Below are 23,164 nucleotides of genomic sequence, written 5' to 3' on the forward strand. Positions count from 1 at the left end.
TAGCTGAAACTGGACTGGAAAGGAGATAACACCCACTGAGAGTAAGACAGTAAATATTGTTGAAAAATAGACATAAAAAGTATATTTTAAAAAGAACAATTAAGTGTTAGGGATTAATATACAGTAATTAAGTAAAATATTAAAGTTATTTTAAAAAAAGAGAAGATATTGAAATATCAGGTAATAAATGAGATAGTTGGCCAAGTAGTTGGAAAGCAATAAGACAATTTAGAATATATATAGGAAAAAATAATTTAATATAAGTATATATATTGGGACTCGGGGGTAATATTATCATTTTTATACATATCTTCTTATATATAAATAATTATATATAATTCTTTAAGTGATTCTTGTTGGAAATATATCAGAGAATAACTGAATTAATTGGTTGTAAGGAAAACAGAATAATTGAATATTTGGGCAATTGGTTATATGTTTAATCAACCATCTGTTTAAGCTCATTAAGGACTCATTAACTAGTGGACAGAAAAAAATGTCTATAATAACAAGAAATATGGCACAAAAGCTACAAGTTTCTCTCAAACAAGAAGACCTTCAGTAGAGACGAAGACAACCGACTCCAATTCAAAAATATTGGAAGCGATAGAGAAAATGGGAAAAAAACCTTCAGACAAGAATTTAAAAACCCCAGAGAAGAAATAAGAAATGATTTTTAAAAAGAGATGGATGAACTAAAACATTGACAGAATACTTAAAAGAAGCCCATACTAAAAATGACACCTTACAAAACAAAACAGATGATCTAGAGAAAAGAACAAAAGAAATAGAAATGACACAAAAGCAAAAGAGTAAAGATAATTTGATGACAGAATCTAAAAGCAAGAAAAAATGTCTGAAAATAAGGGATCTAAGCGAAACATCGAATGAAGATATATATGAAACAATAATTCAGTTTTTAGCAGATTTAATAGCTATAACCCTGGAAGTGATGGATCTGGAAATACTGTAGATTTTTGTATCAACTCAGCAATTGCTAGGAAAAGAGAACTTCCAAGGGATATAGTAGTTTACCTGATGAGAGAACGAATATGGGACAAAATAATAGAAGCAAGTTACGGAAGAGATGTCAGAGTAAATGACTCAGAAACTAAGATAGTCAAATATCTAAGTACCCCAGTGGTACTTAGCAGAGGAAGAGACTACCTGTTCTTAACTCGAGAACTGCAAGCATGAAACATAAGATTCAGATGGGTAATGACCGTAAGGAATAACAGTTACTTGGAAAGAGAAAATGTATAAATTAAATACAGTAGAAAAATCAAGCAAATTTCTGAACAAAATCCAAATATATGAAGAGACTAAGGAAAAGGAAGAGAAAAAGAAAAAATAAACAAGAAGGGGAAAAACAACCAGACATAAACAATTAAGAAATCCAACAAAAAGAACAAGAGAAAGAAACACAAAGTGAAATGAAACAGAAAACCAAAGAAGATAAAAGATGACAAGATATATCAAAATATAGCAAAGATGATGATGAAGAAGACAAAGAGTTATTAGCTGCTGCAGGAGGGTTAAATTTGACAGAAGAGGTAGATCCTGAAGAATAAGAAGAAATTGGTATAGACAAAATTATGGAATTACAGAACTAAATGAAATATTGAAATATTAGTTAATATTTTATTCAGCTAAAAGAAAATCATGACAAAGATTATCTCTTGGAATGTGAGGGGAACGAATTCCCCCATAAAAGAAAGCAAATATTTCATCCCTTGGAAAAAGAAAAAGCAGTAATAATTAGCATACAAGAAACACACATTAGGAAACAAGATCAAAAGTATCTAAATAATCCAAAATTAGGACAGAGTTTCATTACAGCTAAGGAAAAAAAAAACAGGGTGGCTATATATGTGCCAAATCAAATACCAGTGAAAGAAATAATCAACAATGATGAAGGAAAATATACAGTTGTCCCTCCATATTCGCTAGAGTTAGAGGAACAAGGCCCCCGTGAATATGGAAAAACTGCAAATAACAAAAACACTGTTTTTACCTGAGAGGACACCTCTCTAGGAATCTCTAGGTCCTCCAGTGCAACTCTGTAGTCAATGTCCAACATACACTGACCATAGAATAGCACTGGAGTAGCTACAAATGGTCTTTCAGTGCAACTTTTAGTTAAAGTTGACCACAGAGTTGCACTGGAGGACCTAGACAGTCCTAGAGAGAACATATTAATGAAATCCATGAATAATCAAATCCGCAAATATCAAAGCTGCAAATATGGAGGGATGATTGTATAGCTGTTGAGATTACCCATGAAAGAAAACAAATATTAGTAGTTAGAGTATATAGCCCATTGAAAAACAAATCAAATTCTACAAAAATCATTCAAAAAAGATATTGGACTACAAAAATATAATACTAATGGGAGAGTTGAATGGGATAATGAATCCGACTATAGACCGAGGCCTATCCCAGAAATCTTTTTTAAAAGATCAAGGCAAATTGCCACAATCCTTTCTTTGATCCATGGTGAGTGCAAAACAAAAACTTGAAAGAGTACACCTTTTACTCAGAAGCACACAAATCAGCATCAAGGATAGATATGTTCCTAGTTTCAACTGATATGTATAAAGAAGTCACTGAAATTGAAATCATGCCCCCAAAAATTTTGGAACACAATCCAATCATGATGAGACTAAAAAAAGAGAAAAAAGAGCTGTCATGGAGGCTTAATGAATATCTTTTGAATAAAGAAGAAATAATAAATCAGGCTAATAAACATTTAAAATTTTATTTTTCAGAAAACCTAAACAAAGAAACTGGAATACAAACAGTATGGGAAACAAGCAAAGCAGTGATGTGTGGGTTTTTTATTAAAAAAATCCAGAATGGAACAAAAAAAAAGCACAGACATCAGAATAAATAAATGAACAAATAAAAATAAAAGAACAAGAACTAACAAAAAACTCAAGGAGTAAAAGAATTCTAGACCAAATTAAATTGCTTCAGAATCAACTATCTGAAATAACAATGGAAAAAATTGAAAGGAAACTCAAAATTATAAGACAAACCCAATTTGAATCAGGAAATAAAATTGGAAAATGATTAGCATATAAACTCAGGAAAAATAGAAGGGAAATGATCTCAGAAATGAAAGACAGTAACAAATTAACTACAAACATAAAAGAAATCCAAAGAATATTCGAAAAGTATTTTAATAATTTGTTAAAAGAAGAGGAAAAGATAAAAAAGTAACAAAGATCTTGAAAATTACATTAAAAACATGGATTAAACAAAATTCAAGAACAGCAGAAGGAAATACTAAACTCAAATGTTACAATGATGGAACTAATAGAAGGAATAAAAGAAATAAAACGGAAAGCCCCAGGACCAGACGGTTTTTCGGCCATATATTAATAAAAAATTTCTGGCAGAATTGAGCCCCATACTACATTGTTTAATAAAGTAAAACAAAAAGGAATTCCAAATTCTTGGATGAATGCATACATAACTCTCATTCCAAAACCAAACAAAGATCCAACTGAACCACAAAATTTCAGACCCATTTTGTTATTAAATACTGAATATAAATTATTTGCCGCAATTCTATCAAAAAGATTTTTTTAATTCTACAACAAATCATATCTGAAGATCAATGTGGATTTCTACCTCAACGACATATGAGACAAAATATAAGAACAATGATCAATCTAATAGAATATTATGACAAAAACTCAAGTAAGAATAGTAATAATAATAATAATAATAATAATAAATATTTATTTATATCCCGCCTCTTTCGATTGAGGATCGAGGCGGGTAACAAAGAAAATACAATATACAACAATAAAAACAACAAGCCCCACAAAGCTGCAATTCTCTTTCTCAACGCAGAAAAAGTGTTTGACACTGTCAACTGGAACTTTATAATCCAAACAATGAAAGGTATGGAACTGGGTGACATGTTTATAAACTGTCTACAAATCCCAAACTGCTCAAATTATTGTAAATGGAGAAAAATCAAAAGAATGTCAAATATCAAAAGGTACCAGACAAGGCTGCCCCTTATCCCTACTACTATTAATTTTGACACTAGAAACCCTCCTCAACAAGATAAGAAACAACAATCAGATTAAGGGTGCAAAAATCAGAGGCAACAAATATAAAATCAGAGCGTATGCAGATGATTAGACAATAAATTTGGAAAACCCTAAAAAAAAACGACACACACAAAAATTAATGGAAGAAATTCAAAAATTTGGAAAATATGCGGGACTCACAATTAATAAATGTAAATCAAATATTTTGACAATGAATCTATCCAAAAAAGAAGACAAAGAAATAAAACAAATTCAGATTTCAACTTTGTAAAAAGATAAAATATTTTGGAATTACACTATCAAAAAATAATTCTGAATTGTTTGACAACAATTACACAGATATGTGGAAAAAAGTAAAAGAAGAATTAAACAGATGGAAAAACTTAAACTTGTCTTTACTGGGCAGAATTTCCTCAATAAAAATGTCCATTCTTCCCAGGTTTATATTTCTATTCCAAAACCTGCCAATATTATATAATGAAAATATATTTAAAATATGGGAGTTGGAAATCTCGAAATTCATTTGGGCAAAGAAAAAAGAAAGAATAAAGTGGAAAGTAACGAAAGATACAAAAAAGAGAAGCTCTTTAGGAACACCAAATCTAGCAATATACTATTATTCATGCACTCTAGATTTGATTAGCTGTTGGATAAAACTTAAAGATACAAGAACACTAAACTTAGAAGACTTTAATATGAGATATGGCTGGCATGGTTACTTGTGGTATAGAAGATCAGAAGTTAACAAAGAATTTAAAGACCACATTGTAAGAAGATCTTTACTGACAATTGGAACAAAATCAAACTAAAATTTTACAACAAGTTACCATGCTGGCTATCCCCTCAAAGAGCATGGAAAATCAGACAAGCAACACAAGCAGAAAGACCTTTAAAATAAGAAGACTTACTTAAATGGGAAGAAAAGAAACCAACACTAAAGACAAGTAAAGAACTGGAAGAAGAGAGATACATTTGATACTGATTTTCGTACCGGCAAATCAGCGAAAGATTCAAAATGGATTTAAAATGAGAAGGTTTCTGCAAAACAGAGAATGAATTAGATGAGTTTAAACTCAAAAAAGTCCACAATTAATCATGAGAGCAAGGAAATGTCTAATTAACAAATTGTAAGCCGCTCTGATAGCCTTGGCTGAAGAGCAGGATATAAATAAATAAGTATTATTATTATTATTATTAAATTATATAATCTTCTTCTGAAAAGAGAATTAGAAAATGAAACTATAAAAGAATATATGATCAAATGGGTGAAAAACATAGGCTATACAATAAAATTAGAAAACTGGGGAAAGGCATGGGATCAAGCTCTAAATTTCACGTCTTCCATGCATATAAAAGAAAATTTCTATAAAATGGTACATCACTAGTAAATTAGTAAAAATTAAAAAAAAATACGAAAAAGGTATATGCTGGAAATGTGACAAAAATGAAGGATCATTATACCACATTTGGTGGACATGCCCAACTGCAACCAAATTCTGGGGGGAAATACACAAAACAATACAAACAATATTACAAATTCAAATTAAATTTAAACTCGAGAGTTTCTTGTTAAATATCATTGAAGAAAAGGAAAAAATAAATCATCTAAAATTCATACTATACATGATAACAGTAGCCAGATTAGCATGTGCAAAGAAATGAAAGTTAAAGGAAACACCAACTTTAGACGAATGGTTAAGAAAATGTCTTGATATGATAGAATTAGACAGACAAACTATTATAATAAATGGAAAATGGATAGAAGGATGGAACAAAGATTGGGACTTATTAGCAAACATTTGCAAAACACGTTGGTTTTAAATGAACTATATACAAAAAAGAAACAAGCACAATAGATAAATGATAAAAATATAGTATGGTTTAAGAATACAATTTATGTATGTCTCTTTGTATGTATGTAAATATCTTTATGCATGTATGTAAATATGTATAAAAATAGATAAAAATTGACATATCAGAAAGAGAATGTAGAAAAACAAGACAGGAAATAAGACATTGAGTGAATAAAATACTTAAGATATCTGTTGGAAACAAGAAATATAATTACAAAAAATCAAATATGTTCATCTCTGAACTTTACTATTACAAGATATAGAATATCAAATCACAAACAGAGAAAATGTGATATAAAGAAAACAGAAAGATAACTATTCAGAAGTTCAGACAACAATTACAATCGAAACTATTGTGACAAAACTCGGATAAAAAACAAAATAGCATAAATAAAAGAAAAAATAATGTTTCATATTGGCTCAGATAAGAACCAAACAAAATTAATAAAATGATATATGGGGGGGGGGGGGGAGGGAGGATGACCTAGTAAAAATATTGATAAACAGGACTGCACACAATGATGTAGCAATATGAAATATGTAACAACAAATATTGCTGTAAGCTGTGTCAATAAACAATAACTATCCAATAAAAAAAGAAAGCTAAAAAGCTAAAAGACTCCCAGGGGAAACTCCCAAAGAGTTGCTTTGATCTTATGCAGGAACATGAGCTTGAAGATGTATGGTCGCATGTTTATAATGAAAAAGCTGGCTTTACGTTTTTTTCCGGAGTCCATAGATCTTGGTCTAGGATAGACCTCTTTCTGGTTTCTAAATGTTTACTAGGTAAAGTTAGAAGAATGGAAGTAGACCCTAAAACATACTCTGATCATTGTTTGATTGATATGTCTCTAAATTTTAATACTAGAAAGAATTGGTCTTGGAGGTTGCAGGAGAAACTTTTAAAGGAAGAAGACTTTGTGCAGCTCCTAAAAGAAGAAATTAATTTCTATTTTAAAGTAAATGAAACATCGGGCTGCGATATCAAGACAATATGGGATGCGAGCAAAGCTACAGTTAGGGGTCTGTTGATTAAAAAACAAAGTGAGATAAGGAAAGCGGAAAAGCTAAAAGAGAGAAATCTTATTGAGGTATTGAGTAAGAAAGAGGAGATTCTGAAAAGACAACCTGGGAACAGAAGTTTATTAAATGAGATTACAATGCTGAGAAGGCAACTCCAAAGTAAATTAGACACAGAAATTGAGATAGAATTAAAAAAGAATAGATTGAATTTTTTTGAAAATGGGAACAAGGCAGGAAAGTGGTTGGCTAAGAAACTAACGAAGTATAAAGAGGGAAAAGGGATAACAAAATTAACAGTAGATAAGAAGGATTATACAAAACAAGAAGATTTAATAAAATTGCTTCGGGACTACTATGAATCTGTGTATGACTTAGAACAAGAAAGGGAGGACATAGAAAGTAAAATTGATAGTTATCTAGATTCTAAATTGTTAAAAAAGATATCACAAGAGCAGAAAGAAATCTTAGAAACTAAGATCTCCAAGCAAGAGGTCCTAGGCTATATCCCAATTAAAAGAAGAAAAAACCCCAGGGGTAGATGGCTTCTCGGCGCTGTACTATAAAACTTTTATGAAAGAATTGCTTGAACCCTTAGTAAAGCTATTCAATTCAGTGGAAACGGAGGGTGTGCCGCAATCATGGGAACAAGCTTGTATAACGCTTATTCTGAAGGAGAACAAAGACAGTACGTGTATGGCAAATTACCGGCCCATTAGTTTATTAAACGTTGATTATAAAATATATACTATGATTTGGGCTGCAAGATTAAAAGGAATATTGAACGAAATAATAGGCAAAGAACAGAATGGATTTTTGCCGGGTAGGCAGATAAGATATAATATAAGAACGGTCTTAAATAGTTTGGAATATTTTCATGTGAACAACAATAAACAGGGTGCTATAATAGCACTTGATATTGAGAAAGCGTTTGACAAGTTAAGATGGAAATTTTTATTTGGGGTATTTTATTTGGGGTAAAAAAGAGATATGGGTCAAAATTTTTTGAATGCAATACGACAAATCTATAATAGACAAAAAGCCTCCTTGATTGTAAATCAGGAAAAATCATCCGATTTTGAGATTAAGAAAGGAGTTAGGCAAGGATGCCCTATATCGCCACTTTTATTTATTTTAGTAATGGATGTGTTAGTAACCAAAATTAATGACAACAAAGATATAAAAGGAATTAAGATCAGAGATTGCTCGGTAAAGTCTAAAGTGTTCACAGATGATATGGTGATAATTTTAGAACAACCACTTCAAGGCATAGAACCTTTAAAATTTGAGCTGAATACCTTTGGAAATTTGGCAGGATTAAGAGTGAATAAAGAAAAATCTGTAATAATTACAAAAAACCTATCCCACCAAGAGGAAGAACAATTGAAGAAAAAATCTGGATTTAGAATTGAGAAGCAATTTAGGTATTTAGGCATTATAATATCTAAAGATAATTTGAAATTGTATGATAATAATTATGGCATCAAATGGAAAGAAATTAAAGAAGACATGAGTAGGTGGAACAAATTTAATCTCTCAATTTTAGGGAGAATAGCGGTCATAAAAATGGCCATTCTCCCTAAGCTTATGTTTCTTTTTTTAAATTTGCCAATTGGAATAGAAACTAGGAAATTCAAAGAATGGGAGAAAGAGTTAAATAAGTTTCTTTGGAAAGGTTCCAAACCCAGAATTAAAAGTGCTATAATGAAAGATCAAAAAGAAAGAGGTGGCTTTGCATTGCCAGACCTTCAAACGTATTATTGGGCATGTAGCCTGTTGTGGCTACAAAATTGGGTGAAATTAGAGGATAAGGAAGTATTAAATTTGGAGAGCGTACAATTCCGATATGGTTGGCATGCGTTTTTATGCTACAATCAGGAAGGGAAAAACAGAGATTTTAATAACCACCCAATTAGAAGATCTCTGTTACAAGTTTGGCGGAAGGTTAAAGAAATATTTTATTGTAAAATCCCCGTTTGGACTTCGGCCCAGGAAGCTTTTTTCGGTAGATGGATAAGAGGAGGAAAGGATAAATGGCTTTCCTATAAAGATTGCATAAAGATAAATCATAATGGGGGCCTGATATGCAAATCCAAGGAAGAACTAACAAAGGAAGGGTTTGATTTGAACTGGTTTAATTTTCAGCAAATAAGAAATAAATTTTTGGAAGATAATAGACAGATGGGGATAGAAGAGAAAAGAAACGAACTAGATAATATATTTTGGCAATCAGAAAAGAAAAAAATATCGAAATTTTATAAGCTATTGCTTAGCCGTAAATTGGAACAAGAAACAGTAAAGGAATATATGTTAAAATGGGCGCAGGATTTAAAGCAAACAATTAATTTGAATGAGTGGCAGAACGCATGGAAAAAAACCCAGGATTTCACGATAGCCCAGGATCCTAAAGAAAATCTGTTAAAAATAATGAATAGATGGTACTATACTCCATGGAAAATTAAGATGATGTACAAATTAGAGAAGGGTAATTGTTGGAGATGTAACCATGAAAAAGGAAACCTGGTGCACATATGGTGGAGATGTGGTATTATACAATCTTTTTGGAAAAAAGTCCATGGATCAATCCAGGATATATTACAGATTAAGTTTTCTCTAGATCCAAAACTATATCTCCTTAATATGACGACAGTCCTAAAACCTGATGATGAGAAAAAATATTGGAGAGTAATTCTTTACATGGTAACAGCAGCCAGAATAGAAGTTGCCAAGCTTTGGAAATCGGATAAGGCCCCCTCTTTGGATAAATGGATGTTGAAAGTCAACGATTATAGAATATTAGATACACTCTCCTGTAATGTTAAAAATGTTAGTACAAAGAAAAGAAAAGAAGGCTGGGAGAAGTTACTGAGATACTGGGAAACAGAATGGAATGTGGAAAAAGGACTCCTTGATATGTAAATGAGGAGGTTAATGAGCTTATATAAAGCAATTATGGTTGAGAGCTTTTTATTCTATACTACTTGGTTGATTCAGTGCTTTTCTTTTTCAAGGGTTTACAAGACTTAATGGATATTACAACTACCTGGTACTCAGAAATCATTAAAGGATTAGGGGGAAAGGAATGTGTTTAGAAGCGGCAGCCCAGGGGGAAAACCTGATACTTTGTATGAGCTGATTGTATATTTAAGCCTGCATGATAACTTAAATAGGCTGAGAAAGATACTTTGTTTCTTTTATGTTAGATCACTTTTGCTTCTGGGGAAACCAGTATTTTGTATGCCTCAATAGGTGATTAAGTGATTTATACGTGCAAATATTTTTAAGCATAGAGTTTTTAGTCAGCTCAGTTAAGATTGAAGGTGTATTACAGCTGTATGAAGCGGAATTTTTTTTCACGCTCCAAGAGAAGAGGAAGTCAACCTAAAGAAGGGTCACAGAAGATATGAAGATGTTAGACTTTGAAACTTAAATTTATGTGTTATAGCTTGGTGTTTTGAAATGTACAAAGCAGATCTCATATATTCTGTTTGGTTTTTTTACAAAAATTTAATAAAGATTATTTTAAAAAAAAAGAAAGAAAGAAAGAAATGAAATGAAATGGGGATTAGAGAGACAGTGGCAGAAAACACTCCAGCAGAAACAGGCTAAAATATATTTTAAAGCCTATGATGGGGCATGAAAAGTAGCTGAAAAGGCTTTTCTTGCATCTGCACAGAACCTTTCAGCAGAAAATGGAATTATAGTTTTTTGTGGGTTTTTCTGGCTATGCGGCCATGTTCTAGAACTGTTGGAAATGGAAAATGGAACTGTTTTGAGTGATCAAGGATCTGTTATAATCTGGTTCAGAGGAGAATGTAAGCAACTTAACAGTTTGCTGTGAAGAATTTGCCCACCATTTCACAGATAAAATTCTCTCAGATTCACTCTGACTGCGGAGATTATCGCATTCAGGACTCCCAGCGGGAGAGATGCAGGATCTAAAAGACAAAAATTGATGTTATCGCATTACTTCATGTCTGGGCTGTAGGAAGCCTGTATCCGCTTGGGCAGCCAATCAGCCTTGAGTGGAGATTTTCTCATTCTTGAAAAAGGCATGGGAGAAGTTCAGTTTGCAGACAGGCTGTCCAAGTAGATATGGGCTGCCTACAGCCTGGACATGGGTAAATGTGATAACATCCGTTTTTGTCTTTTAGATCCTGCATCTCTCCCACTGGAATTCCTGGGTGCGATAATTTCCTTAGATGCCAAACTTGATACAATTCCAGTGGATGTAACCTTGGCACTTGCTTGTCCACTGTTGATGGATACTTTTCAATGTGTGCAGCCTGAGGACATGGACAGGATACCTGGAGATGTGAGCGCTACCACATGTATATAGGCAAGAGGAGAACTGGCTGAACGAGTAAAGAAAGTGATTAATGCCTTTTTAACCACAAGGCACGGTCCCAACATGCCTTAAGGAGGCTGTGCCAAGACTTCTTCTCAAAAAACCTTCCCTAGTTCCTACTATATTAGATAATATAGGTCTGTGCACACACGTGCACACACGTGCGCGCACACACACACACACACACACACACATATATATTGGTGGTGGTGGTTGTCGCAGGGCTTTGCAAATATTTTGGGACTACATTTTGCCCACCACTACCTTATAATAAACCTAACATTCCTTGCAGTAACACTGTACCAACTTAAAGGCTGAAACCTTTTCTCCCACAGCAGCAGTGTCATACTACAGTGCGCCCTTTGTTTACACAGGGGATCCGTTTCAGGCTCCCCTGCATAAACCAAAAACGCCTATGCTCAAGCCCCATTTAAATGTATGCGGCTCGTACACAATGTGGTGCAACGGCATGGCGGTGCACACGTGCCAGTGGCACACGCGCCATTCATCCCTATGGGACATGCCGCCCCTTCCTCCCTGCGCGGCTTTCAAAGCATGCCCACGTATGACGCGGGTGCACTGTACTCTAAGATATTAAGGAGAGGGAAATGCTGGTATAAATAGAACTGGAAACTGTATTTCCCCTTTACCGTGCAGAAAAGGCCACCTTTTTTCTTAATGAACCCATAAGAGCATTTGTTTGAAGCAGAATTTTACCCACCTTTTCCTGAATCATAATCATCCCCAGGAGCTGTCCAAGTCAAAAAGAATCCATGATCATTAAGGTCAACCTGAAGGTCAGTGATTTTACTTGGTGGAAAGACATCTGAGGGAATTACAGTAGGAACGTCTGTTACCACAATAGAACCTCCTGATGTTGTTCTGTTGAAAGATCCTATGTTTGGGTTTTCATCTACAGTAGTGTTAGGTCTTGGGGGATTCAATATTATTACACCTATGAGGAAAGGTTGAAATAAAGAGTTAGCAGAATATGTGACTAGAAACCTAAAAAGCCCTCACTGTTCTTTCCTTTAATTTCATTTATTTATTTTTGTGGATTATCTTTGATAACTTCAGTTCTCAGATACTTGCTACAGTTTGCCATTTTTTCCTCAAATGTTGGCTTTCTAAAAACATTACTAATGATAAGGACAAATTGGTCTCATATTTTATTATTGAATATTTCATTATGAATTAATTTAGCTATATACTTAGATTGTAAGCCTGAGGGCAGGGAATCGTCTAACTAAAAGATTGTATGTACAGCGTTGTGTAAATTTACAGCACTATATAAATAAAGGTTAATAATAATACTTAATAGGAAAAATTTTGCCATCAATCTCATTTTAGTAAACCCCTATGAAACATGAAGCTATGCCTCTTCACATGATGATAATTTTCAGTTTCTGTCATTCACTGAAGAGCACCATTCTAATGCCACAATAGGGATATCTGAAGCCATTCATTTGTTTATATTTGGAGATACTACTTTGGAAACACTGCGACTCTTAAATAAGATTCATTAATGTAACATTTCAAGCTTATTTCCAAATGTCTGTGCAATTCTGCACGTCTTTTGCACTCTCACAGTGACTATAGCTGAAGTGGGGAGGCCCTCTGGCTCATGTTAAAAATGGCATCAGGTCAACTGTATATCAAGAAGACTTCCAAGATTTGGGAACTCTGGCTTATAAAAACTTGCAAGAAAACTAAACTCTGATTAGATACTGGAAATATTTGCTAGCAGAAAAGCTCACAGGCATTGTTAAATGTGTTGCAGAAACACAGACTGATGATCACTCACAATGGGTTTTTATGCAGTAGTACTAAAATGTTAATTTTGGGAACATTCATACTTGTAGTTTGAAGCGAATCTTGATTCGCTCTCGCTGCCTTTTGCAATTTGATTCCTAAAGGACTCTCCTTCTCACAATGAAAGGTGTTTTTTTCCTTACCTCTATGAAACTGGTTCTATTTATGTCTTGGTTGTTGTTCCCACTAGTTGCCCAACTTCAAAAGACATGTCAATCATTGGGATATAAGCAGCCTGGATTTACAAGCCTGGAGGGGGAGCTGAAACGGAGGGCATGTCCTGGAGAAGGAGGACCCACAGGCTCTATCCAAGCATGGCAGAGGAGAGGGAGACCCCAAGGGGTCCTCTCCAGACCTGTACCATGCTTGGATCACTGGATTCAAGCATGGCAAAAGTGAGGGAGATCCCCGGGGTCCTCTCCGGATCCGTGCCATGCTTGGATCGCTGGATCCAAGCATGGCAAGGACAAGGGAGACCCCCAGGGTCCAATTCTTGAAACTGTAGTTTTGTGAGACATTTAGCCTTCTTTGTCAAAGAATTCACAATAAACCACAATTCCCAGGATTCTCTAGCACTATGCCAGGGCAGTTAAAGCAGTCTCAAACTGGATCATTTCCGCAGTGTGCTTTGGATCTTATGTCACACTTTAACATTATTCTCTGCAGTTTTTTTTGAATTCAGTGCTATTTCAGTATTTACCATTGTCTACATAACCCGGTACATAGATAGCTTGACTTTGCCTACGAGTTCTTCTAACAGTCTTTTCTTTTCCTTGTACACGTACTTTGATGCTGTATCTGCCATTTTCTTTGAAAGATGTGAAATACCTTGAATAGATTCCATCATGCTTTATAATATCAGCACCTTAGTACATAAAATACTGAGAATTAACATATGCAATAAACGTCTTACTATTAGTTATTTTTTTAAAAAAACATCGTAACATGAGATGTTCATTCTTCCCCTGTTTTAATGGAAATGCCAGAATGAACCCATAACAGATTGCTATATTAATGTGAGTATACCACATATCTATACAGCGTGGGATCCATAAAACCAAACATACTATACTAACATGGCTTTTGGCTTGGCACATCCCTATCTTCTGCAGTCACAGACAGACAATAAAACCAAGTGATGGCATTATTGCCAAGTAATGGCATTAATAACTAGTGACTCTGTTCAGATTAGTGGCTATCATACTTTCCAACATTTCACATAGACTACAGGGTATGACTTGATGAACCTAAACATAGAAAGGCCCAAAAATGTAGACTGCTTTACAGTGCTGGGCTGATAGAATTAAAACTTGAATGTGCTAGAAGTGGGAAGTAGGACCATACTGTTACATATGAGATGAATAACAGGGTCTAGTTTACAAAAACATGATGGAAAAGCTAGACTTTAGAAGAAAAGTCAAATTAATGCATATATAGTATTTAGTATTATTCGATTCATCAAATTATTATATTACTCAGGCTGTAAACAAAACCTAAATAGTGAATAGTACAGATCCAATATATTAGTGAAGCGTTTGTGGTACTAACAACCTGTTTTTAAAAAAAAATTGTAAAAAGAGAAAATTAGAAATGTGTACATGAAAAGAAATGTTGTGGGGGAAAATTAAAACCCTCAAAAGTGATTGTATTTGTTCAATATTAAGCAATTCAGGTTGATATGTTTTAGTTAAAGATCCTTGCCTCTGAAGATTTCTTTCCTTTAACATGCAGCCAATGAGTCTCTCTCATTCTTAGCTGTAGTGTCCCAGCACCTGGTCTGGGGATGGGATTTCTGGAGGTGGGGCTTCTGGGGGAGGAGAAGGTCAGGACGGCACGGGAGGAGCACACGCAAAATGGCATGGGGGGCCAACCAGGTGTCACCCCTCTTCTGGGGTGTCAGCCGGTGTGGGCCATATCACCACACACCCCTTACAGACACCACTGATTCTTTATCCTCATCCTTCTTCCTGTCTCTGAATTTAGTTTCTCCCTCACATATGGAGAAATATTAAGAACAAGCAGGTCCCTCCCTGAATCCTTGGTGTGTATGTACTGTACAGTCCTGAATCCCCGGTGTGTATGTACAGTCAGCCCTCCATATTCATTGATTTTTTTAATCCACTGATTTTTTTTTTCATGGATTCAAGCATCCATGGTTTGAAAATATTAGGAAACCTTGATTTTGCAATTTTATATAATGGGTATAGTCTTACTGTGCCATTATATTCCATGGATTTTGGTATCCCCAAACTCCAGCAGATACCAAGAGCCCACTGTATTGGTCAGGTATGTGGCTCAGGGATCAGAAAATAAAAGTTAGCATTGAAAACAGGAGTCCCTGCTCTAACTGGAGACTTATTTAATGTGTATTTTTGGTTCTTTTTGGCAGCATGACATTGCAATCAGTGTACATACCCATCAGTGGAGCATGGGTTTCCTCTTCAACCAAAACTTCACCTAACCCAGGGGGTGTTACCTAAATTGCAGGGGGTCCCAAGAGGGCACCCATGAATTATATTCAGTGGGAAGATTTATTTAGCTCAATAGGAAGCAGTGAGAGGGGATCAGTAATATACAGCAGGAATCTTGCCTATGTCTAACATTTCCAGACCCCGAGAACTCTAGAAGCAGTTTCCAAATTAATGTAGTTTTATTTAAAAGGGGGAATCAACAAGCACACAAATACACTCTCTCATTCACATGCACACACAAACTGATGATGCAAAGGTAGAAAATGATAGCTAATTGCAGGGTGGCTAAGAGGTAATACTATCTTGATCCTGACATGTAGCTCCAATTGCGGGGTTACTGGAATGAAGATGGATCAGTAGCTGCCTGAGACACGTGGGATAGCCAACTACTAAGGTGAAGAGCTGAAATCAAACAGAGTTTTTGTCCAGTTTCAGACTAGACCAATTTGCTGGTGCGTAGGCACATGTATTTATAGTGCGGGATGGGTCCGAGGCCAGTGTTCAGGAGTTAAATGGCTTTTCCAGAAATTAAACTACTTTCCCATGCAAGAAGAATAGGGTACAATATGTGGGAATTACGGGATAATCAGCATGAATGTCTTCAGACAAAAAGGGTTCCATTCTTGGAAGGGAACTCCCTTTGTCTGCTATATGCAAACAATCACCAAGTCCAGCTTCTCAATACCACTTTCCTCAGTGAAGGCATTATACTGATTTCAAAAGTGATCACCAGCTAAGCGCCTTTGGCTTCTCCCATGCTGAGACATCCAGATTTCCTAATATGGTATGGTTCATTTCTTGCACTAGAAAAACCCCTTTTGGTTACTTGCCCAAAATACCCCTTATGATATTAATTTGATATCAGTGTTCACAGAGGGGTGACTGAGAGCCAAATCCTGGAGTAACAGGGAGACACAGATAGGAGTGAGCTGCCGTGGCAGTTAAAGAGGAACCACAGAGCTATAAACTGGGCAGTGTGAAAAGGTTCTAAGCTGCTACCCTCAAAAAAGGATACTGTCACATCACTTGTGTCAAAGTACGAATGAGCTGCCAACCTGGTCCACTTCTTTAAATGGCAATAAAATATCATGGCCTGGCCCTATGTTGGTACAGTGTATTTGACCTCATCTATAAAGTAAAAAGGTTATAAAAGTGGAATGAGGGGTTGATTTTTGCTACTTTACACAGCATATGTCTAACATAATTTTGATAAGCAGTCATATGTCCTAATCACTCCAGTGTGTCAGCTACCTGCTAGCCTAGTGTGCCCAACTACAGTTTTAAAAGCTCAGTGGAAGGGGAGGTGCCAAAGCTAAGTGGCAAACCACATGCTTTGCATGCAGAAGCATCCATTTCCAGCATCTTCAATTAAAGATGATCTTGTCTTATATGTTTACAACTTCCAAGAAAATACACAGGAAATTTTTTAAAAACCTGCTTAATATCTCTCAAGAAAATTCTAAACTGCTCAGTATTTCAAAAATTTCAAAATAAACTATATAACACTATAAATCCTATGATTCAGTTGCTACTCTGAATCTGTAAACTGCCAATCGGAATCTTCTTTAAGTGGATGGAGGAGTAGCCTTGTGTCCTATACCTTAGGCAACAAAATGTCATGGGATGATCTTTACTGTGTTCCAACTATGAAGTAATACAATTATTGAGGGAATTTGCATTCTTTTATTTAGTTTGTTGTTGCTGCTGCTGCTGATGTTGTTGTTAATTGTTACTGTCTTGTGTCTTTCCACATGCATAAAGCAACTTTGGTAAGCAAGTGTTTCTCTCTCTCTCTCTCTCTATCTCTCTCTCTCTCTCACACACACACACACACACATATATAAATATATACATATCTGCTATGTATTGGTTTCAGCCAATATAATTTATATAGTGCAAAACAAAACTAAATTGTCTTCCTGAGTTTGAAAAGGAAGACTGCTTAAAGGTGACAGTTTGGTCAAAGAGAGGATCCTGAAAGTCGCAACTGTTATAGACCAAGAATACTTAATTTTCCAAGCCTTCAATGAGGTTTATATGTACATTTAGCTCAATGGGAGGGGGAGTGTCCCAGCTCAGTTGCACAGCACCTGGTTTACATATTGATAGAACTACCTCCAGCATCTTTGGTTAAGTAAGATCTTATTTTATGCACTAACCACCTTTGAGATGCACACTGGCAAATACTAAAGTGAATAATATTCTTAAAAAACCAAACAATAAAATGCACATAATATCCCAAACACTTCAAAATAAACTTACCTAAACCATTATCAAAGAGCTCTAGGTCTGAAGATATTCCAGATGCTGATTCAACTGTGGCTATGACATTTGCATCAACAACAGGCAAAAACCCCTGGGTGACCTCTGCATAAATGATCATTGGATTTGGAAAGTTGTTGGTATTACTACTTATGTAGGATTTCACAGTCACTGGAGGAACATTTGCAGATGCTGCTCGGGTGGTAACTGTTATCGAAATGACTTGAGCTGCTGTGTGTGTATTCTGAATTGAATAATACCAGTTTCCTGTCTGGAAATCAAAGTGTTACAGTATGAAAAGCTGCATATAGGACTTCTGGAAATAAATAGTTATCCATTATTGGTATAATCTGTCATGCTATTTTATCTGTAGCGATCAATGCTGTAATTCCAGCAGCTGTGGAAGATTGCTGTGTCTCTCATAAGGGATAGGCACATTTTAATGACTAAATATTAAATTAAATATATATAAAATATAATTAAAATAAAACTGAAATAAAATCCAGATTTTACCTTTGCAGTTCCAGGAATCTTCAGCCTAGCTGTTCGAACATTAGTGTTATCAACTGCAAAGTCTGTGTTAGTGTACTTCTTTCCTTTGGGATCTGTCAGAAAAATCCCTGGTGCTTTTTTGCCCGCACTCCATGTAATCAGAAAGAAAGTGTCATTTCCCACAGTTTTATCAATAATTATAGTACCATCCAGCCATTTCATGGGACCGATGCTTTCTCCCTTACTTTCAAGCTGTTGTGGGTGGGGAGGAATAAAGAGTACTTTGATGTAACAGAAAAACAAGTATATTACATAGCCCCCCTCCCCCCACCACGACACACACTGATCAGGACATTGCCTCAGTGGTCTCACATTGCATATTCTGGTGGACCAAAAACACATAGGTTGAGATCCAACATGAGGCATGCAACAGTGTTGGCCTTTTGGCTCCTCTCTGTACCTCTTGCAGCCCTCCACAGTGACAAAGACATGCTTCAGATGGTTTTCCTGACAGTCTGGAACAAGTTTTTCAGGTGCTTGTATGACTGCGGCAAAGTGTTCACCTTGTGCCCGCCTGCAGTTATGCTAGAATTTGCTCTAGTACAATTAGATATCTACTCCACAATGTTCCAACAAACATAAATGCTGGTAAGGCAGCCATAAGATTTGTCTTGTGCTGTACACATTCCATTGGTCCATCAATGATCAAACTGAAACTTACTATATGAAAGCTGTGAATCCATTTCAGGCTTTAACCCAGGTTTCATTGGCACTTTCCAAGGTGCTAAACCCTGTTCATAAATAGATTCAATACCCTGGATAGCTTCTTTAAAGCTAGCTAAAAGCTGGAGTAGATTCATTGCCCCATTGGTATAGGAATCATCAGCTGCCACTGTCTTACAGCTAAACATGGCTAAGTTGTTGAGCAGCCACATCTTGCACTTAAGAGCAATTACAGCTACATCCGAAAGCACTATTTTTGAGCTGTCCTAAGTAATTTTTTGTCTGTTGCTATTGTTTGTGTGTTTATATAAAGTTGGCCTTCCGCATTTGTGGCTTTGACCCTTGCAGATTTGATTATTCACAAATTTGATTAATATGTTCTCCCTAGGAATCTCTAGATTTATCCAGCTCATCTCTGCCAGACATTGACTTTCCATGTGGGAAGGCATAGAGATTCACAGTGAAAACAATTCTCTAATGAAGCTTAGTAGGTCCTCCAGTATAATTCTGTAGTCAACTTCTGCTAGATGTTGGCCACAGAGTTGTGCTGGAAGACCTAGAGATTCCTAGAGAGATATTCTCTTAGGTTTAAAAAAAGGTGTGGGTTTTTTTTGTTTTTTTTTTTTTTTCATTTTCACTGGGATCTTGCGCTCCTAACCCCAATGAATCTGGGGGGGGGGGGGGCACTGTATTTTATTATTCTCTATAAGGTCTTAGAAGCTTTAAAGCAAAAGGAAGAGATATTCAAGCAAATGCACAAAATGCCAGTTAAAGGGCGGGGGGGGGGGAGGGGATGAAGCTTAGTAGAACATTTCAAACAGACATTCTAATTACATATTAATCTGTTTCATAGTACAATACATGATAATAGCAATGTGTAAAAATCAGAACAGGTTTGACTTCCAATGTAATGAATTATAGTTTAGCAACATGATCTAAAACATCTGACTTTGAAAGATAGAAAGGGGTAAACAATGTATATGTATAGCCCATCTATTTATACATTTGAACCAAGCAATGGTAGGAAAAACCATACTATAGAATTCATTTCATTTTGTGTCTTTTAAAATGTTTGATTAGTACCTAGAAATGTTAAGCATGCTACTATTTATTTCTACAGCTACCAACAAATCCTGCTTCCTTCAAAATCTTTAAAATACAGACCTGAATAGATTGTTGACTGATGATTCCACTTCCTGATGATATCCCACTGAAAGCATCTATGAGGCCATTGGAATCCAAACTATCAGTGACCGAAAACATCAAACCTCCTGAAATGTGATTGGAATAATATTAAGAATAGTTTGCCAAATGGAATAAAAGATAGCACATAGCATGTTTTGTAGTTGTGGAACCAATCACCCCAAACACACTGTTCCCACATCTTGGTCTACTCATGTCACAAGAGCTACATCAGCACTACAGAAATAATCCAAGTTAACACTACTTTAACTGCCATGGCTTAATGCAATGGAATTCTGGGAATTGTAGTTTTGTGAAACATTTGGCCTTCTTTGTCAGAGTTCTTTGCACCACAACAAACTACAAATTCCAGAATCCTCAGCATTGAGCCATGGCACTTAAAGGGGAGTCAACCTAGATTATTTCTGCAGTGCAGATGCAGCCAAGGACAGATATATGAGCTGGAATAATTGCATCTGATCATGTAACACCACAAACTCCCATGTCAGCAGATAGCGTGTCATCATGGGATTATGTTGCTATGTGCTCAGGCTAAATACACCTAAAGCACAGAAGTATCTGGAGCATGGATTGGAAATATGAAAGAAAGGCACTTAGGTTCAGAAAGGATGAACTTTTGTACTAAAAACCTGGATTTGAAAGAAATATGGGAAATGTAGGATGCTACCTTAAAGGTACTGTTTCTCAGAACTCCAGATACAGTATAAACTCCCAGTAGCAGAGGGCTCCAAAGATGGAGCACCCCAAATAAGAAAGCCAAGAAACGTGGGGGACTGAAGATAATAAACAATAGTGCTGTAACAATGCAGAAGACAGATTGTTGTTGTTGTTGTTTTAAAAATTGTAAAAAAAAATATGTTTACTGTCAGCCATCTTGGATCCCTTCTGTGAGAAAGGAGGCATACAAATGAAATAAATAAATAAACAAATAAAAAAAATATTTTTCACCCATCATCACAGTCTCAATTCAGGGTGGGTGGGATCCAAATGCTGTTTGGGGGGGAAATATGAAGAGATCTGAATGTATTTATTTGTTCATTTTATTTATTTAATTAGCATTCTGCCATTTTCTGTTTAGGAGCCAAAGTGGCTCACAATATGAGTTAAAACAATGGACAAAACAAACTTTAAAAATCAATTAAAGAATCATATGAAAAATAATTATTTTGAAACAGTTTTAAAAGGCAATTAAAATGACAAAAAACAACAACAACAACTAACCCACAACATATCAAAGCTGAAAGACCTTCTGCATCAAACAATCAATGTTCAAAGGCTTGAGCCTTCACTTGCCAGTGAAAAGAGAGCAATTGAGGGGGGGGGGGGGTAGCAACCTAACCTAATTCCACAGTCCTGGAGCAGTCATTGAGATAACTCGCTCCTGTGTCCTCAACCAAGCATGCCTATGATGTTGATGGGATCAAGAGAAAGTGCCCCCCCTCCAAGAATTTTAAAACTCAGGCTGACTCATATCAGAAGATACAGTTTTTCAGGTAGTCTGGACCCAAGCCATCTGCATCACATCTAGTTAGGTATTCAATATGTGGTGTTGGGCAAATAACTTGTCTCAGTCTAATATCTGTACCAAAAGCATATGAGAACTTTACAAAATCATCAGTGTTCTCCTGCTTTTTTGTCCCCAGCATCTGAAACTTATCTGTACATTTCTTCTGCACCTGGAGATTTCATTTTGTTATCATGGCTACTAGGAAATGTTCCATATGGAGAGAAAGTAGGAAAGACATTGTAAAGTAACTTGAAAAAATGGCTGGGTAGTAACTTCACTTTTGACGAACCACCCAGCTGACATTTCATAGCACATAAGAAAAAGGCCCAGTACAGATTGGTGCTATGTGCCGGCATGGGGCTGATTTTAGGGCTTGGGAGAATGGAACGTCCGTACTCTCCCAGGTCCTACTGCGCTGTCCAGGCACCATCATGGCTTGCCCCCATCCAGGAGCAGGTCCCTTTTATGCCTTGCGGAGGCTGTGTCGTTTCGTTGCTGCGGTGTCCATTGGGGGCAGAAAGGGGTGGCATCTCACCACCCCTTTCTCCCTGTCTGTCAAGCCCCAAAGTCTTTGATATTTTGTTTGCTCATTTACCTGTCATCTCTGCCAGTTTTTCTAGGTTTTTTGAAGCCTCTGGACCCAAAGCAATGGTATGAATTATAGACCCACTGCTTCGAACCTTAGAAAAACAAGAGCTTACAGCCATATCTTCTCCATCTGTCAAAAGCACAATTTCACAGCCTTCTGTACTCGTATATTTTTGTAAAAACACCTAGACAGAAAAGAAGATTCAGAATGTTAGGAATAATGAAAAAAATAACATAGGAATGACAGGAAGCTAGCTGAAACTCATGTGTAAGAAAAACGTTTAAACAATTTAGGACATAGTGGGGTTTGGTTGTGAAATAAAGATGAATACTTTCCTACTTCTAACGGATGCATTGTTTGGTGAGATGGGTGAATATAACTGAACATCAGTATTAATAAATAAACAACACAGAACATTTTGCTATATTATGGATCAGGGCAGCCCTCTAAATAAAGCTTCACAAAATGGTTGTCCTAGCTTTTTCTAGTGACTTCTTTGTTGTGCTTCATGTTGCTGAGAGCCAGTGTAGTGTAGGGGTTTGAGTATTGCACTAGGACTCTGGAGACCAGGGTTCAAATCCCAGCTCAGCCATGTAAACCCACTGGGTGACCTTGGGCAAGTCACTTTCTCTCAGCCTCTCAGAGGATGACAATGGCAAGCCTCCTTCAAACAAATCTTGCCAAGAGAACCCCATGATCCTCCTCGATGGTCAACTTTAGAGTTGCCAAAATAGCTATAAACTACTTGAAGGCACACAGCAACAAGCTCCTCCTCTGTTACAACCGCCATAACAGATTGCTTATTTCCCTGGGAGTC

The 23,164-nt window shown here is 35.9% G+C and overlaps 1 protein-coding gene across 4 annotated transcripts in view; it reads right to left on the reverse strand.

Annotated features, from left to right (window-relative positions):
• Positions 1-23,164, reverse strand: part of LOC149283437 (calcium-activated chloride channel regulator 1-like) — a 56,488-nt gene that overhangs the window by 6,774 nt on the left and 26,550 nt on the right. For all 4 annotated transcript variants that reach the window (XM_089497579.1, XM_089497582.1, XM_089497581.1 and 1 more), the window contains 6 exons: positions 22,354-22,531; positions 20,213-20,319; positions 18,347-18,577; positions 17,834-18,104; positions 13,801-13,965; positions 12,010-12,243 (listed from right to left, as the gene is read on the reverse strand). In XM_089497579.1, the coding sequence (XP_089353705.1) occupies positions 12,010-12,243; positions 13,801-13,965; positions 17,834-18,104; positions 18,347-18,577; positions 20,213-20,319; positions 22,354-22,531 (1,186 nt within the window). The remainder of the gene's footprint in view (positions 1-12,009; positions 12,244-13,800; positions 13,966-17,833; positions 18,105-18,346; positions 18,578-20,212; positions 20,320-22,353; positions 22,532-23,164) is intronic.

Source organism: Sceloporus occidentalis, unplaced genomic scaffold (genome assembly GCF_023333645.1).
Source record: "Sceloporus occidentalis isolate IW3139 unplaced genomic scaffold, rSceOcc1.0.p SCAF_104, whole genome shotgun sequence".
In the NCBI taxonomy this organism is placed as follows: domain Eukaryota; kingdom Metazoa; phylum Chordata; class Lepidosauria; order Squamata; family Phrynosomatidae; genus Sceloporus; species Sceloporus occidentalis.